The sequence below is a fragment of the Haliotis rufescens genome, unplaced genomic scaffold (assembly GCF_023055435.1).
Source record: "Haliotis rufescens isolate VD_foot unplaced genomic scaffold, xgHalRufe1.0.p SCAF_23, whole genome shotgun sequence".
Lineage (NCBI taxonomy): Eukaryota > Metazoa > Mollusca > Gastropoda > Lepetellida > Haliotidae > Haliotis > Haliotis rufescens.
In genome coordinates, this window is record NW_025963924.1 from 8,700,528 (window position 1) to 8,719,844 (window position 19,317).

The window sequence follows — 19,317 nt, forward strand, 5'->3', positions numbered from 1 at the left end:
CAAACGTCAATTCCATCGGACATCATTTTGGCCACTGATGCGTCAAACTTGGAAATATCTCCCACATGTCTGCCATAAAACATGAGGGCAGAGGGCACGAAGTCGGCACAAGAGCCGATATTTGGCAGTTATATCTTAATTATCTCAAATATATTTCAAGTCAGTTTTCAGTTCAGTTTTGCAAATGTCCTTGTGTTTAGGTGTAAGGTACATCATACTACGAGAGTCAAAAATCAAACTATACTTCTGAACATACTCAGTGATATATCTCACACTCTACAGACATATGTATAAAAATTACACAACAATGTCAGTGTGAACTGATGGCTGTAACAACACACTGAACGTTAACCCATCGGGGCTCAACACAACTTTCTCATTCATATCAGGAATTATCAGCGCTACCTGGGAACATTTAACTATCTTAAAGAAAAACACAAATCCCATCTTGTTGGTGGGAGATTTGACAATAGTCCCCTGCAGGCAACCACAGCTGTTGCCAATTGGAAGCGATTTTCTTATTTTTGCTTCAAACTACAAGGGTTAAGTAGTTCGAGATCGGACTACACTGCCAGCAACAAGGATGTTTAATTTGATTCCAATAGTCAAGTGAACGCGTCTGCATCATTTGGACGTCATTTGTGGTAAGTACAAATTAGTCTCTCATACAAACGCTGAAACAAGAAATATCCCAAAGCAAACACTACTTTAGAAATCATAAAATGACACCCCAAACATTATTCTTCAGTAAAACATGTTTATGTGTAATCGTAGATGAGTTGCCAGACAAATTATCAGTGATATAGCAGGATCATTCCTGTTTGTAAATAAGTTGATTATGTACGCAATAGCAAAAGGCTTTATCATTGTATTACCAGCTAATTATTTTATTATTATTGTTACTGTAATATTAAGGATGTACCATTTTCATTTGTGAATGCCAATACTGTAAGAAGACGAAGGGTACGAGGTTAGAATAGATCCCCAAGCAGCTTTTATGTCAGTCGTAAGATGATACTCAGATGAATCGGCTGGTCAGTCTCCATACCCCGACCGTATATATTGTTGCTCATGATATCAATTACTGAATTGTCTGGTCCAGTTTCAATTATTTACAGTCCACCGTCATAAAGCTAGAATATTACTGAGTGCGGCGTTAAACAAAACAAACGAGCACAATTGTTACTAAACTTATTTGTATACTTAATTGTGGTAAACATGATGCTCCATGCCTTGATTGAGTCTTTTATATGATTTCAAATATGCCGATCCATAATAGAGTTGAACCTGTTAGTTTTTGTTATAAACATGTCAGATCTATTTATTTAAGCTAAGTTTATTATGTACACCAACCACGTTGTCTTTTAAAGTCTACGTGTGTTTACTCTTGCAAAAGTACCCGGGAAAATCTGTAACTGATCATGCAAAATGCTCCAACTCTATTGAGAAAGGCCAATGGAAACATATTCATTTAACTTTATTAATGACAGAATATATTTCCCAGTTATATGGTTCAAGCACAGGGGTGTTGTATCTATATTCCACGTACTCAAAATTACAAACTTCTCTTCAAAGGACTTCTGTTCTGACATACTATATCTGGGCATTTTCTTTAATCCAAGTTTATGCAAACACGATGTTTTTCATTCCTTATGTTGGACCATGGCGACCCATCAATGTAATTCGATGTAATTCACCTTCCTTAACTTGGCCATAATCCACAAGTAGATATTACCAGATAAGCAACGATTATGAATCTAGTTCAACAAACTGACAGTGGTTACATCTGAATTAAAACATACAATCAACATATCTTTTCAGAACATATAAAACATCAACGTTAGAGAACGAACAGTCTCCAATTTCTGCCAAATCAGATTCCATAGGGCGTCAAAGCTACTACAACAATGGCAAGTCTACAACCGTCACGGCTCATATTCAAATGTGTATGCTACATCCTACTGATAGCAATGGTTTATGGTCAGGGTTGTCCCCCTTGCAATTGTACCTACGACCATCATCAAGTATATGTGAACTGCTCCAACCAGAATCTTACAAGCGTTCCCAAGGGTTTACCAACATCAACCACAATGCTTTTTCTCAATGGAAACAACATAAAGACAATAGGACCAAAAGCATTTTCAACAATGAGAAATCTTCAATATCTATATATTGAGAGAAACTCTCTTGTTAGCCTACATGAACTGGCCTTTCATGGTCTTGACAACCTCGTCAATCTGAGCTTAAAACTCAACGATCTAAAACTAAATTCAAAAACCTACAAAACCAATCTCTTCAAGCCACTACATAAACTTCAGGTTCTTAACATACAGTTCAATCAGATGACAACATGGCCTGGAGATGACAGTCAACGTATAGCCTACCCTGATGTTTCGTTTCAATATCTGTCTCAACTTACTCACCTTTACATCGATGGTCATCCAACAGACTTTGGACCAGGATTTGCCAAACTTATCAAACTTTCTCTTCTCGCCTTCACGCCATACACTAACTATTGCAAACTGACTTTACAAAACTCAACCTTTATAAACGTACCGAATGTGGAATATCTCTACATGACCTTCTGCCAAATCCGTGAGGTGGAATCCTTAACATTTTCTTCTTTTTATCGTATCCATACAATTGACGTGTCACAAAATTGGGAATTGGGATTTCATGAATTTGGCAAGGCAACGTATGGACTCCGTGATTCCTCCATACAAATCCTGAAAATGAACCATATTTCTCCATTATCTGGATCATGTTATCAACTGCGGAGAAACGATTTTGTTCACTTAAAGAATACCTCACTGCGGGAACTTCACATTTCTGACAATGGACTCATTGACTTCGAAAAAGGAACCATGCTGAACTTACCTGAAACTCTAGAGATGCTGGTGGCCAGAAGGAATAGGTTTTACCTTGGTCCATACTTGTCAGAAATGTCTCAAGCAAAGTCACTCCGAATTCTGGATATCTCACACATGGAAATATTGGAGAACCCTTCCAGTCGTGTGACAGGGCCGAGTAAATACTTTTTTCCACCAAACCCTCAAGTCTTGAAATTATCATTCTGTTGCCTGAAATATAGAATCTTTGGCGGTGATGTGATGAAAAACGATTTGAGAAGCATTTCCCTGAACGGTAATTTGTTTACTTCTGTAAGGGGACAGGTCCATGGTTTTGAAAACGTTGAACATTTTGATTTCTCTGACAATATCTTGGAGTGGCTCGATTCAAGTTTCTTTGCTTTTGTGAAACATCTCAACCTTTCCAGAAACTTTCTTGGAAATATGATAGATGAAGATGACAAGGGTGATACTTTTAGTCAACTGGTTAACTTGACAGATTTGGATATATCTCAAAACAGAATCAAATACTTACCAAAGGCTGTTTTTAGAAATCTTACAAATATACAGTATCTCAGAATAAATAGCAACAGTATAAGAACAATTGATGCTCAAATCAAACACTTGTCGCATCTTAAATTATTTGACGTAAGCCATAATGGCCTCCTCAAAATGCCTGTAAACATTCTTCAAGAACTGGACACATTATCACATGTTTCTGTCCGTCTGAGAGGAAACCCACTTACCTGCATATGCTCTTCCCTCGAATCCCTTCTCTGGATGAACAGACTTGCTGATAACATCGAAGACATGGAATCAATGACGTGTCTTATGAAAAATGGGGAGATGAACAATTTGAGAAACCTAGATTCCATAATTATCAATTTGGATAAAGAATGCCGTTCAAGTGGTCTTACTACTGTCATGACAATGTCTATTCTCTTGACAATAATGGTCGGAATAGGATTAGGTGCAGGGTATCGACATAGGTGGAAACTGAAATACCTGTACTATGTCGGGAGAAGAAAGTATCGGGAACTGGAGAATACTGACCAAGATGACCAGGAGTACCAATATGATGCCTTTGTGTCATATGCAGACACAGACAGATGCTTAGTTATAGAGGGAATGATATCGGAACTGGAAGACAAAGCTGGACTTCGATTGTGCATTCATCATCGGGACTTTCTTCCAGGGGAGGTTATTGCTTCAAACATTGTCAACGCAATACAGAACAGCCGCAAGACCTTGATTGTTCTGTCTCCAGCTTTCCTGAAGAGTCACTGGTGTGATTTTGAGTACAACATGGCGCGGATGGAGGGCGTCTCCAGGAGACAGAACATCGTGCTGGTGGTGCTGTATGAGCCTGTTGACATGAAGGATCTACCCAAGGACATGGCAGTCATGTTGTCCACCAACTGTTACTTGGAGTACAACACAGATGTGTATGGCAGTGTTGTATTCTGGAACAGTTTACGTGAATCTATTACCACTGTTAACAAAGTCGACTGAGACACAGCAGATGTCACTCCTTGATTGAATATAGATTTAGCCATATATTTATGGTGTGCCAAGGCAGTTTATATAGTGTTTAAATACATCACGATCCATACTGTGACACCTTCTTAAATTAAAGAGCTTTTTTACCACAGCCGACAGTGTTGTCGATCCCTGTCTAAAATTTAACTTGCAGCTTCGAATTTGGTGCATGTGTTTCCTTGTAGATTTGGTCCGCCACTATGCTTTTAGATTTCGATACTGCACCCAACTGTAATACAGGTTACTTGCAATGAGAAAATACAGCTAATTATACTCTCTTTTTTATTATATGAATTATGTTATGCATATTTGTGATATGATAATTATGAGTCTTAATACTGTTTCAAATAAACTATGTGTACAACAATTATTAAACAGATATTATTCTTTCATACAATGTGTGCTGAGTTTTTTATTTGGCCCTGGCGAAGCATGCAAAACAATCATTGTAGTTCACACACATTGCAGATGATATCGTTTATCGTTGTTAGAAAATAAATACAAACAAAATCTGTAATTCTTCATGGCAGCAGCATTCATCCATTCAACACCATTAACTGTAATCTACGCCTTTGTTTACGATCGAGTTATTCTGTAAACATAACACAACAGTTCAAAAACTAACTTTAGAATCTTAAGAACTGACCTTGAGGAAACCAGGAACTTTTGTACTAAACAGAAGCATTTCTGTCTGTGCTTCAATACATACACCCATTTTCACTGAAAGAAAGAACTAAACAATTATATTTTTCGGACATTCTTTTGTCAAATCCGAGGAATATCTAATTTGTTTTAATTTAATTGAACCTTGACACAGCCTTGTACCTTGGAGGTGTAGTTAAAGGTCAAAGGTCAAAGAGCAGCACCTGCTTCCGAGTGTGAAATCGGTTCCTCCGGAAGGTTTAATTAAATCTCCATCATCCTCATCCTCATCCTCATCCTCATCTTCATTCTCATCATCATCATCATCATCATCATCATCAACACCTGCATTGGAAGATAGCAGTGTCCTTTGTGTTTGTCTTAGTAAATTACTACAAGTTTCCTTCATTGTCTTTTGGCCAATTTCTGACAGATTTTCCTCGAACACGTTTCCCATTATTTATCCAAGCTGCACTTTCTTAAAGTTTAACTCATTGTTTCAATAGACCAATGTTAAATGTAAATACATCAGGAAACTGACCTTACATTAACTATCATTTTCTACTGAATATAGAATTATTTGCATAAACTTTGCATTATTCTTTTTTTAACAATCAATACAAAGTTGCAGGTAGACGAGTGAACAGTAAGGGTAATTCAGTTCGTTGTTCTGTGAAATGTTTAACTGCTTAATTGCTTCTCTCAAGAGTATCTTATCATATGTAGTACTACCACATTCTTAGTTATACAAGTTCCTGTGTTCCGATATCTGTCGAAACTACGCATTTGTGCTATCAGCGTTTCACTTGACTTTAAAACCCAAATACATGTTCATTCCTCTTTTGTACTGCCCGCAGAAAGAGAGTCAAGCAAATGTTTGTTTGTTGTTTAACGCCGAACTCAGCAATGTTCCAGGTATATGACGGCGGTCTGTAAATAATCGAGTCTTGACCAGATAATCCACTGACTGATATCAGGAGCATCGATCTACGCGGTTGGGATACGATGACATGCATCAACCAAGTCAGCCAGTCTTACCACCCGATCCCGTGAGTCACCTCTTACGGACATGCATAGTTGACTCTTACGGCACGCAATGGGTTGGTGAAGATCCCAGCAAATGTACTTCCAAATCCCTGTTACAAAGATGAACTATATTCCTCGATATAATTAAGGAAGGGCTATCGTTATATTCACATAACGTATTTGAGACAAGCGGAATTAATACCGTGTGGGTTCTCAAAAACCTCATTATTCCGAGATTAATAAGAATTATGTGAAATGTGGGGATTGGATGTATAGGCATCCCCATGGGCACCAATTGTGCTCCCCTCCCTGATCTGTTTCTTTATGCGTGTGAATCGGAATTAGTGCTCGGATTAGCATACTCCAAACAAGGGAATTTGGCCAAGGTGTTTAACTTAACCTCCAGATATATACTAGTACATGATCTGATAAGCAGAAGTGACAAAACCCTATCCATATTCACAATAAATCTCTGCTAAAAGTTGAGTCGATTATGCGATTCCGACTATACAATGAGCATGTGTTTATGAATCACTATCATATAGTGATGATACCACGTGTTTGTGAAAAGGTGTTCCTTCAGTAATGGTCAAATAGCCAATTACCTTCCACTAATTTAGCCACCGGAACTAAACATAAAAGAGACGAGTGAAACCGTCTCCTCTGTTTCCTAATTAGATTAATGCATTGAGGTTCGAACAGACAAAAATATCCACAGGACTGTATGACAAAAAGGATAATTTCCACTTTCCACCTGTCAACTTTCCCTTTATGTCGAGCAATATTCCAGTATCTCCAGCCTTTGGTGTCTACATTTCACATTCTACGGTGCAATCGAGCATGCTCTTTCTACCAAGATTTTAAAGATTGTCACACGACTCTTGCTCAAAAGTTCTTTGATCAGGGTACAACATTCAAAGCTTTCAAAATTCGAAAGGTTTTACGTTAGACACGCGGAGTACATTTAAAAAAATGATGCAGTAGTGACCTAATGATTGCTTTTGCATGTCTTTGTGATGGGTGCCACAGGTGGGGAAGGAACAAGTGAGGTCAAGTGAGATTGCGCGTGAGGAATTGGCTCAGTCTTTAAAGAGTTTACTCATACGACTCTTGTTCAAAACTTGTTTGGTCAGGGTTACAACATTCAAGGCCTCAGTAAAGCTTTCACAATTCAAAAAGGTTTACGGTATGACAAAATGATTGCTTTTGCATGTCTTTGTGATGGGTGCCACCGGTGGGGCAGGATACGCTCACCATTTCGCGAACGCTTGGTATCATCACTATTTGATAGTCATTCATAAACACATGCTTATGATATCGTCGGAAACGTACACTGGTCTCTTTCTTATGAGGGGCGGTCGGGTAGCTCAGTGGTTAAAGCGTTCGCTCGTCCCGACCCGACATTTGAAGAACATGTTGCTTATGCCCATGTCACAACGATTGGTTGTTTTATGAAACTGTAAAACGTTCCCATACAGGTCGAGCTTTGCAGTGTTTGTGGAGCAGTGTTAAGACATGGCTTAAATCGATAACAACAAGGCTGATTGAATATGTAATGGTGACATTTATTAAATAAGGCTTACAACACAAACTCTTCTTCAGGTTAACATTTCAGTATTATGTCATAACTCAATATGCAATGACGTCACTCCTGTATGCAATAAGGTAAACAGGCAATAATAACGACATATAAACTTTCTTTATAGCCCCAAGAAACAGTCCATGTTGGTGAAATTAAGAGACACTCTACAACAGAAACTTCAAAATTAGCCATTAAGTTAGAGACAATTGTAAACTATCTAGCCGACAATTGCATTTGTGCATTATTCTAAAGAATGATTGGTCAATTAAAGCGATATATCAACACAAAATACGATATGACGTCATCGGCAACAATTAAAATTACTGTCGATTCTTAACTAATTGGTGGTAGTTTCTATTAATACAACATCAAATACTACTTCGTAAATGCCGAATTGTCGGCTGAACTTAAGTGGATTCTCAACCAATGGGTGCTATTTAATGATATGCTTTAGAAATAAAAAAACAAAACGCGCATAAACCGATGTACCTGTCTCACATAACAGAAAGCGGTTTCACAGATACTACAGAAATGACGAGACAGGAAGTTGGTCACCGCCTGCACATTGTTACAGGAACGTGAACATGGTGCAAGATGAAGTCGCTGACACTGCCGAGAAACGTCCTCCGTATCTTATGGAATACCAGAATGGGCATTGTCGCCCTTACCAAAAACAAGCAAACCCCGACATTGTGACAATGCGACATTTTGGCCATTTGCCGCAATGTCGCGCTATAAATAATCGTTTATACTTTACGAAAGCGTGACAATGCGCGTTGCATTGTCGCCTCATCAAACAATTCAAATATTCAAATACCAGTGGTCTTTTGTTAGTTCCAATGGATTCTAAAACCATGAATCCCATGTTGTGAGTGGCGACCCTGTGCGTATCATGCGTAACGGTATGTAAAGTATGGTTTGGTGACAAGAACGTATCAGAATTGTCGTATTCATCTTCAAAACTGCATGTTTTACAGGCAGGACATGCTTACACCTGATTTTCAGTGATCTATTCCCATAGGTTCCATAGCTATTTTGCAACTTAGGCACAATGTCTTGTCGGATAATCGAGACTGGGTTTTCTCTAGCGTTGACATTTTTATTTACATTATCTATGTATGATAGATAAACAAGTAGGGATCAAAAAATTCGTCAGAAAAAAAGATGAGCTTTGGAAATGATTGCAAGGGATAGCAAACACACACACACACACACACACACACACACACACACACACACACACACACACACACACACACACACACACACACACACGCAGACACACAAACACACACATACACACACGTTAATCAAATTCAAAAACTTTTTAATCAAAACTTTTTAACCCTAAGGTCAATTTCATATTGTCTATTTCAGGGTTTAAAACCATTTCAAAATATAACCAATCAAAAGACAGTTGACCTAATTACTACGCATCCTTATTCAAATACTACGGAATACACTTACATATTAAAAATAATAATGGCCAAATTTGGTCTAATTCCGTTTCTATTCATAAGATTAAGAGCCAGTTCACATTCAGCCAATCAAATTATATCATACATTCGATACAAAAGAGCCCTTGCTTCCTTTTTCGAAAAGCACGACAATGCGACAACGTGACAATGCGACTGTAATGATTACTGCATCTTTAAATATTTTAACGAAGCGCGACAACGCGACAATGCGACAATACGTTTCATCACAATGTGCATTGTTGCATTGTCGCGCCTGTAATGATTACTGCATATTTTAACAAAGCACGACAACGCGACAATGCGCCATTTCATCAAAAATGCGTTGTCACAGTGTCGCACTTGTAATAATTACTGCATATTTTAACAAAGAACGCCAATGCGACAATGCACCATTTCATCAAAATGACGCGTTGTCGCATTGTACCATTGTCGAGCTTCTAGTAGTTACTGCTTATTTTGAATATTTAAACAAAACATGATCTATGGTTAAAGATGAATGCACCCAGTGAACCAACTCAGTCCCAACAATTACAAATGCGCATACATACGTCCATGAAGGAGCTATGTCTGTGAGTTAAAGGTCGTCGGTAAACTGATTTTTTAAAGTATTAAGTCCAATTAAGTGTACAGTAAACGAACTCAAAGGGTTCATTAGTTTTAGTTCGTTATAAGCATATACACAGCATAACTAAAGCAAATAGTCGGAACAAAAAGTAAGTTCGTTATATCCGTCATTTCGTTAAAAGCGTATACTCTTAACAGTATTTCAGTTATGGCATGTCAGCTAGATGAGGGAGGAAAGTCGAAAGTCATGTTGGTCCTAAACAAAAAACATAATCAGGACGAATCGGGAATTCGAACACACGCTCATAGGGTTCTGGCACGTCGAATTCATCGATTTGAGAGAGTGAGCGAGTTTATTTATAATAAAAATAATCCATTTCTATGTCACTTTCTCCATCCTGAATATCATGCTCGAAGCACATTATTACCCCGGCCATTCTCATCTCCAAGGGAAGTATATATACGACCAAAGCTGCCTGTGATGTGCTGAAAGGTTAACAGCCACATTGTCATATTAGAGGCTACCCTTTCACTGCTGGCTGAACAGTGGCATATTTCAAACAAAGTCACTTGCCCAAAGTCACACACCACATGCCCATGTGTTACGTGTGCTTCGCTGTTGGACAGGACCGAGGCCCTTGAAAAACTCAGGAACGAAGCAGCCGAACACGGTCACCCATCCACTTTACGATTCCGACTTTATTATAAACATGTGTTTATGATGTACTATAAAATAGTGATGATGTCGTATCCTCGCGAAAAGGTGAGTCTATCCTGCCCCTTCACAAGCACACGCAACAGTAAGTCAATTGTTCACCTGAACAAACGCTGGAACATGTCACAAGTCAACAAACGTCAATTCCATCGGACATAATCTTGGCCACTGATGCGTCAAACTTGGAAATATCTCCCACATGTCTGCCATAAAACATGAGGGCAGAGGGCACGAAGTCGGCACAAGAGCCGATATTTGGCAGTTATATCTTAATTATCTCAAATATATTTCAAGTCAGTTTTCAGTTCAGTTTTGCAAATGTCCTTGTGTTAAGGTGTAAGGTACAGTATACAATGAGAGTCAAAAATCAAACTATACTTCTGAACATACTCAGTGATATATCTCACACTCTACAGACATATGTATGAAAATAACACCACAATGTCAGTGTGAACTGATGGCTGTAACAACACACTGAACGTTAACCCATCGGGGCTCAACACAACTTTCTCATTCATATCAGGAATTATCAGCGCTACCTGGGAAAATTTAACTATCTTATAATAAAACACAAAACCCATCTTGTTGGTGGCAGATTTGACAATAGTCCCCTGCAGGCAACCACAGCTGTTGCTACATGGAAGCGATTTTTTTACTTTAGCTACAAGGGTTAAGTAGTTCGAGATCGGACTACACTGCCAGCAACAAGGATGTTTAATTTGATTCCAATAGTCAAGTGAACGCGTCTGCATCATTTGGACGTCATTTGTGGTAAGTACAAATTAGTCTCTCATACAAACGCTGAAACAAGAAATATCCCAAATCACACAAGCAAACAATACTTTAGAAATCATAAAACGACACCCCAAACATTATTCTTCAGTAAAACATGTTTATGTGTAATCGTAGCTAAGTCGCCAGACAAATTATCAGTGATTTAGCGGGATCATTCCTGTTTGTAAATAAGTTGATTATGTACGCAATAGCAAAAGGCTTTATCATTGTATTACCAGCTCATTAATTTATAATTATAGTTACTGTAATATTAAGGTTGTACCATTTTCATTTGTGAATGCCAATACTGTAAGAAGACGAGGGGTGCAAGGTTAGAATGGATCCCCAAGCAGCTTATGTCTGTCGTTAGATGATACTCAGATGAATCGGCTGGTCAGTCTCCGTACCACGACAGTATATATTGTTATGCTGAGTGCGGCGTAAAACAAAACAAACGAGCACAATAGTTCATTATGTGCACCAACCACGTTGTCTACGTTTGTTTACTCTTGCATAAGTACCCGATAAAATCTGTAACTGATCACGCTAAATGCTCCAGTTTTGTCATGCAAAATGCTCCAACTCTATTGAGAAAGGCCAATGAAAAAAATTCATATAACTTTATTAATGACAGAATATATTTCCCAGTTATATGGTTCAAGCACAGGGGTATTGTATCTATATTCCACGTACTCAAAACTACAAACTTCTCTTTAAAGGACTTCTGTTCCGACATACTATATCTGGGCATTTTCTTTAATCCAAGTTTATGCAAACATGATGTATTTCATTCCTTATGTTGGACCATGGCGACCCATCAATGTAATTCGATGTAATTCACCTCCCTTAACTTGGCCATAATCCACAAGCAGATATTACCAGATAAGCAACGATTATGAATCTAGTTCAACAAACTGACAGTGGTTACATCTGAATTAAAACATCCCATCAACATATCTTTTCAGAACATATAAAACATCAACGTTAGAGAATGAACAGTTTCGAATTTCTGCCAAATCAGATTCCATAGGGCGTCACAGCTACTACAACAATGGCAAGTCTACAACCGTCACGGCTCATATTCAAATGTGTATGCTACATCCTACTGATAGCAATGGTTTATGGTCAGGGTTGTCCCCCTTGCAATTGTACCTACGACCATCATCAAGTATATGTGAACTGCTCCAACCAGAATCTTACAAGCGTTCCCAAGGGTTTACCAACATCAACCACAATGCTATTTCTCAATGGAAACAACATAAAGACAATAGGACCAAAAGCATTTTCAACAATGAAAAATCTTCAATATCTATATATTGAGAGAAACTCTCTTGTTAGCCTACATGAACTGGCCTTTCATGGTCTTAACAACCTCGTCAATCTGAGCTTAAAACTCAACGACCTCAAACTAAATTCAAAAACCTACAAAACCAATCTCTTCAAGCCACTACATAAACTTCAGGTTCTTAACATACAGTTCAATCAGATGACAACATGGCCTGGAGATGACAGTCAACGTATAGCCTACCCTGATGCCTCGTTTCAACATCTGTCTCGACTTACTCACCTTTACATCGATGGTCGTCCAACAGACTTTGGACCAGGATTTGCCAAACTTTTCAAGCTTTCTCTTCTCGCCTTCACGCCATACACTAACTATTGCAAACTGACTTTACAAAACTCAACCTTTATAAACGTACCCAATGTGGAATATCTCTACATGACCTACTGCCAAATCAGAGAAGCAGAACCATTAACATTTTCTCCTTTTTATCGTATCCATACACTTGACGTGTCACAAAATTGGGAATTGGGATTTCCTGAATTTGCTAAAGCAACGTATGGGCTCCGTGATTCCTCCATACAAATCCTGAAAATGAACGGTATTTCTCCATTATCTGGATCTTGTTATCAACTGCGGACAAACGATTTTGTTCACTTAAAGGATACCTCACTGCGAGAACTTCACATTTCTGGCAATGGACTCATTGACTTCGAAAAAGGAACCATTTTGAACTTACCTGAAACTCTAGAGATGCTGGTGGCCAGATGGAATAGGTTTTACCTTGGTCAATACTTGTTGGAAATGTCTCAAACAAAGTCACTCCGAATTCTGGATATCTCACACATGAAAGCATTGAGGAGTACAGACGTCAGACAATATAACCCTTCCACTCATGTGTCAGTACCCAGTATTTTCCCTTTTCCACCAAACCTTCAAGTCTTGAAATTATCATTCTGTTGCCTGAAATTAAGCTTCATTGGTGGTGATCTGATGAAAAACGATTTGAGAAGCATTTCTCTGAATGGTAATTTGATTACTTCTGTAAGGGGACAGTCCCATGGTTTTGAAAACGTTGAATATTTTGATTTCTCGAACAATATCTTGGAGTGGCTCGATTCAAATTTCTATGGTATTGACAATCGTGTGAAATATCTCAACCTTTCCAAAAACTTTCTTGGAAATATGATAGATGAGGATGACAAGGGTAATTCTTTCAGTCAACTGGTTAACTTGACAGATTTGGATATATCTCAAAACAGAATCAAATACTTACCAAAGGCTATTTTTAGAAATCTTACAAATATACAATATCTCAGAATTAATAACAACAGTATAAGAACTATTGATGCTCAAATCAAACACTTGTCGCATCTTAAATTATTTGACGTAAGCCATAATGGCCTCCTCAAAATGCCTGTAAACATTCTTCAAGAACTGGACACATTATCACAGGTTTCTGTCCGTCTGAGGGGAAACCCACTTACCTGCATATGCTCTTCCCTCGAATCCCTTCGCTGGATGAACAGACTTGCTGATAACATCGAAGATATGGAATCAATTACGTGTCTTATGAAAAATGGGAAGATGAACAATTTGAGAAACCTAGATTCCATTATTATCAATTTGGATAAAGGATGCCGTTCAAGTGGTCTTACTACTGTCATGACAATGTCTATTCTCTTGATAATAATGGTCGGAATAGGATTAGGAGCAGGGTATCGTCATAGGTGGAAACTGAAATACCTGTACTATGTCGGGAGAAGAAAGTATCGGGAACTGGAGAATACTGACCAAGATGACCAGGAGTACCAATATGATGCCTTTGTGTCATATGCAGACACAGACAGATGCTTGGTTATAGAGGGAATGATATCGGAACTGGAAGACAAAGCTGGACTTCGATTGTGCATTCATCATCGGGACTTTCTTCCAGGGGAGGTTATTGCTTCAAACATTGTCAACGCAATACAGAACAGCCGCAAGACCTTGATTGTTCTGTCTCCAGCTTTCCTGAAGAGTCACTGGTGTGATTTTGAGTACAACATGGCGCGGATGGAGGGCGTCTCCAGGAGACAGAACATTGTGCTGGTGGTGCTGTATGAGCCTGTTGACATGAAGGATCTACCCAAGGACATGGCAGTCATGTTGTCCACCAACTGTTACTTGGAGTACAACACAGATGTGTATGGCAGTGTTGTATTCTGGGACAGTTTATGTGAATCTATTACCACTGTTAATAAAATCGACTGAAACACAGCAGATATAACTCCTTGATTGAATATAGATATAGCCATATATTTATGGTGTGCCAAGGCAGTTTATATAGTGTTCAAATACATCACGATCTATACTGTGACACCTTCTTAAAATAAAGAGCTTTTTTACCACAGATGAAAGTGTTGTCGATCCCTGTCTATGTATTAACTTGCAGCTTCTAATTCGGTGCATGTGTTTCCTTGTAGATTTGGTCCGCCACTATGCTTTTAGTGTTCGATACTGCACCAAACTGTAATACAGGTTACTTGCAATGAGAAAACACAGCTATTTATATATTATTTTTTTTATGAATTATGTTATGCATATTTGCGATATTATAACTATGAGTATTAATAATGTTTTAAATAAACTTTGTGTACAACTATTATTAAACAGATATTATTCTTCCATACAATGTATGCTGAGTTTATTATTTGTCCCTGGCGAAGGATGCAAAACAATCATTGTAGTTCACACACATTGCAGATGATATCGTTCATTGTTGTTAGAAAATAAATACAAACAAAATCTGTAATTCTTCATGACAGCGGCTCTCATCCATTCAACACAAAAGAACCATTCACTGCATCCTACGCCTTTGTGTACGATCGAGTTATTCTGTAAACATAACACAACAGTTCAAAAACTAACTTTAAAATCTTAAGAACTGACCTTGAGGGAACCTGGAACTTTTGTACTAAACAGAAGTATTTCTGTGTGTGCTTCAATACATACACCCATTTTCACTGAAAGAAAGAACTAAACAATTATATTTTTTGTCATTCTTTTGTAAAATCCGAGGCATAACTAATTTGTTTTAATTGAAATGAACTTTGACACACCCTTGTACCTTGGAGGTGTAGTTAAAGGTCAAAGGTCAAAGAGCAGCACCTGCTTCCGAGTGTGAAATCGGTTTGTCGCTTGGATTTTGATGAAAGAACCTGGAGTTCTCTTATTGCATAAATAATAGTCAAAGTCTGTGACTCATACAAGTGTATTTTACGGTAGTTTCGCATGACTACATCCTGATCTAGAAACTGCGAAATAGATTTACAAAATATAAGAATAAGTATTTTAACCCGTTTGATGCTTCCTGCGACATGTTGTGGAGGGTGTCAACTAACATTCCCAAAACATTCGCCATCATGCTTCGAATATGAGGCAATATCCAAAAAAAATTCTGATTTGTGGAAAGGATATAACATTTATTAAAACGTTTTCAAAATCACACAAAAATAAGATCTCTTCTTGTGGAAATCCATGTGAAAATAATATACACGTCTTTCTTGAATGTCCCAAATACACTCGTCCCAGAAATATCATGTTCACTAACATTATAACAGCTGGAAGTACATGTACAATGCAAAATATTCTCTATGGTAATGAATCTCTAGCTGATAGTCACAATAATCACATTTTCAACAACATTCAAAAATATATACTGTCGACTTAAAGAATTATCATAAATATATGATATTGCTCTGCGACCACTTACTATTTGTTACGACATAAGTGTAAAAACCTTATCTCTAAAAGTATTAATGACAGTGTATATTACGTTATGTGGGCCGAGTGCAGGGGCTCCGGTACTCCAAGTATCCAATGCACGATGTTGATTACCGCCTGATGACGTCATTGTAGTCTGCCGGATCTTGCCCTGACCTGTGTTCTGTCAGCCTATGACGTTCAAACAGTCTGGCGATGGTTGCACGTGTACAGTTGAAGTTCTTGCAATCTGGGTGTAGTTGGTCCCCCCCCCCCCCCCTCTCTCTCTCTCTCTCTCTCTCTCTCTCTCTCTCTCTCTCTCTCTCTCTCGCTCTCTCGCTCTCTCTCTCTCTCTCTCTCTATCTCTCTCTCTCGCTCTCTCTCTCTCTTAACCTACTTCAACGTCTGTAGCGCCATGAGCATTAACTTGGTGAATGGTATCTGGCGCATTATAAATTGACTTATTATTACATGCACATGTCACAACGATTGGATGTTTTATGAAACTGTAAAACTTTGACGTACAAGTCAAGCCTTGCAGTGTTTGTGGAGCAGTGTTAAGACATGTCTTAAATCGATAACAACAAGGCTGATTGAATATGTAATGGTGACATACACTTTTCGTGAACACCTGATTTTCAGTGATCCATTCCCATAAGTTCCATAGCTATTTTGCAACTTAGGCCCAATGTTTCGTCGGATAATCGAGACAGGTTTTTCTCTAGCGTTAACATTTGTATTTACATTATCTATGTGTGATAGATAAACAAGTAGGGATCAGAAAATTCGTCAGAAAAAAAGATGAGCTCTGGAAATGATTGCAAGGGATAGAACACAGACACACACAGACACACGCAAAAACACACACGCGCGCGCACACACACACACACACACATTTTCAGGGTTTAAAACCATTTCAAAGTATAACCAATCAAATGACAGTTAACCTAATTACTGCGCATCTTTATGCAAATACTACGGAACACAATGACGCGTTGTCGCATTGTACCATTGTCGAGCTTCTAGTAGTTACTGCTTATTTTGAATATTTAAACAAAACATGATCTATGGTTAAAGATGAATGCATCCAGTGAACCAACTTAGTCACAACAATTGCAAATGTGCATACATACGTCCATGAAGGAGCTATTTTTGTGAGTTAAAGGTCGTCGGTAAACTGATTTTTAAAGTATTAAGTCCAATTAAGTGTACAGTAAACGAACTCTAAGGATTCATTAGTTTTAGTTTGTTATAAGCATATACACAGCATAACTAAAGCAAATAGTCGGAACAAAAAAGTAAGTTCGTTATATCCGTCAGTTCGTTATAAGCGTCTTCGTTATAAACGTAGTTTACTGTATATGATTCAAATATAGACATCGCAACAGTTTTGTAAAACTCCAGAGTGAGTATGGTTTAACGCTCCTCTTAACAGTATTTCAGTTATGGCATGTCAGCTAGATGAGGGAGGAAAGTCGAAAGTCATGTTGGTCCTAAACAAAAAACATAATCAGGACGAATCGGGAACACACGCTCATAGGGTTCTGGCATGTCGAATTCATCGATTTGAGAGAATGAGCGAGTTATAATTATTTATAATAATAATAATCCGTTTGTATGTTACTTTCTCCATCCTGAATATCATGCTCGAAGCACATTATTACCCCGGCCATTCTCATCTCCAAGGGAAGTATATATACGACCAAAGCTGCCTGTGATGTGCTGAAAGGTAATCAGCCACATTGTCATATTAGAGGCTACCCGTTTACTGCTGGCTGAACAGTGGCATATTTCAAACAAAGTCACTTGCCCAAAGCCACACACCACATGCCCATGTGTTACGTGTGCTTCGGTTTTGGACAGGACCGAGGCCCTTGACAGACAGACAGACAGACAGTTTATTCAGTAAGAAGGCCATAGGCCCATAATACAGACAATGTTTGATTGCATGAACTACGCATGCCAAGGAAGTAGTCGATTTAAGTTTCTCTTAGCCGTTGGACTTTATATAGATATAAACATGTGTTATATACAACATCAAAGTTTTCTGATGAAATAATTTCAGTAAAAGATGTTACAGTTTGAAACTTGATATACTGTTTAAGATACATATTTCTTAGGGCTGAATAACGCTCACATACAAGTAAAACATGAAATTCATCTTCAATAAAAGGTATACCATTGTCTATACAATATTTACATAAGCGTTCAGTGTATGGGACATTTGTGTATCTCCCCAAGTCAATTGCAAGTTTAAACTTGCTACATCTGAAACGAGTCATACATATTCTCAGATGTACTGGTATGGGGAGTGTAAGATATTTTTCTACATTCAACAGGGATTTAAAATGTTTATAATAAAAAGTATCAGATATACTATTGATAGAACTACACCATGATTGTTGAAGGTTATCAAATAATCTTTGCTTAAAAAGATGAATAAATACCTTCACATTGCCAACATCTTGTGTTAACCATACATATCCAAAACCTAATTTAAACAAAATATTCTTAATGTGAGTAGCCCATGTGGTGCGACCAGAATGGTCCAGTGATTTGAGCATTAAATAACATTGGCGAGGCAGTCTGCGCTCGTCCAAACGCAGTAGCCTGCACCAATACTTGATGGCCCTTGTGGTATACACAAGTTGGAGAGGGGCTCTTCCGCACTCTCCTAAAACCATTGCATTGTTTGTTGTTTTACCTGTATTTAGAAACCATTTACACATTTTGTTCTGTACATCTTCAATAATTTTACAATATGAGATGCCCCATATTTCTGCGCCGTAACAGACAATAGGCACAATCATAGCATCAAATATCTTAAATAAATCTTGACAGGGTATATTACCAACTTTCTTTTGATATCTATATAATGTCATAATGGCCTTGTTACTCTGTGCAGCAAGAGTATTTAGTGCCTTAGTCCAAACAAGTTTGGGCGTGAACACAATACCCAAATATCTATAAAACGACACGGTTTCAATATATACACTATTAAATTTCCATTTTTCATAATGTCTAAGGGGTCCACCATTTCTGAATACCATAACTTTGGTTTTCTTCAAGTTTACCTTCATGCCTGTGGTATTGCAAAAATGTTCCAAGGCATTGATCTTCTT

General features: G+C 38.0%; 2 protein-coding genes across 2 annotated transcripts; both read left to right on the plus strand.

Annotated features, from left to right (window-relative positions):
* Positions 1-603: 603 nt before the first annotated feature.
* LOC124151813 (toll-like receptor 4) lies at positions 604-4,747 on the plus strand. Its single transcript, XM_046524454.2, has 2 exons — positions 604-644; positions 1,822-4,747. The coding sequence occupies exon 2, from the start codon at positions 1,908-1,910 to the stop codon at positions 4,359-4,361; it is 2,454 nt and encodes an 817-aa protein (XP_046380410.2). The 5' UTR covers positions 604-644; positions 1,822-1,907; the 3' UTR covers positions 4,362-4,747.
* Positions 4,748-11,136: 6,389 nt separating this feature from the next.
* On the plus strand, positions 11,137-15,076 carry LOC124151812 (toll-like receptor 4). The gene is made up of 2 exons (XM_046524452.2): positions 11,137-11,166; positions 12,135-15,076. The coding sequence occupies exon 2, from the start codon at positions 12,221-12,223 to the stop codon at positions 14,702-14,704; it is 2,484 nt and encodes an 827-aa protein (XP_046380408.1). The 5' UTR covers positions 11,137-11,166; positions 12,135-12,220; the 3' UTR covers positions 14,705-15,076.
* Positions 15,077-19,317: the final 4,241 nt, after the last annotated feature.

Excerpts from the sequence above, each read along its gene's own strand:
- LOC124151813 (XM_046524454.2), top strand. The coding sequence starts at position 1,908 with ATGGCAAGTCTACAACCGTCACGGCTCATATTCAAATGTGTATGCTAC.
- LOC124151812 (XM_046524452.2), top strand. The coding sequence starts at position 12,221 with ATGGCAAGTCTACAACCGTCACGGCTCATATTCAAATGTGTATGCTAC.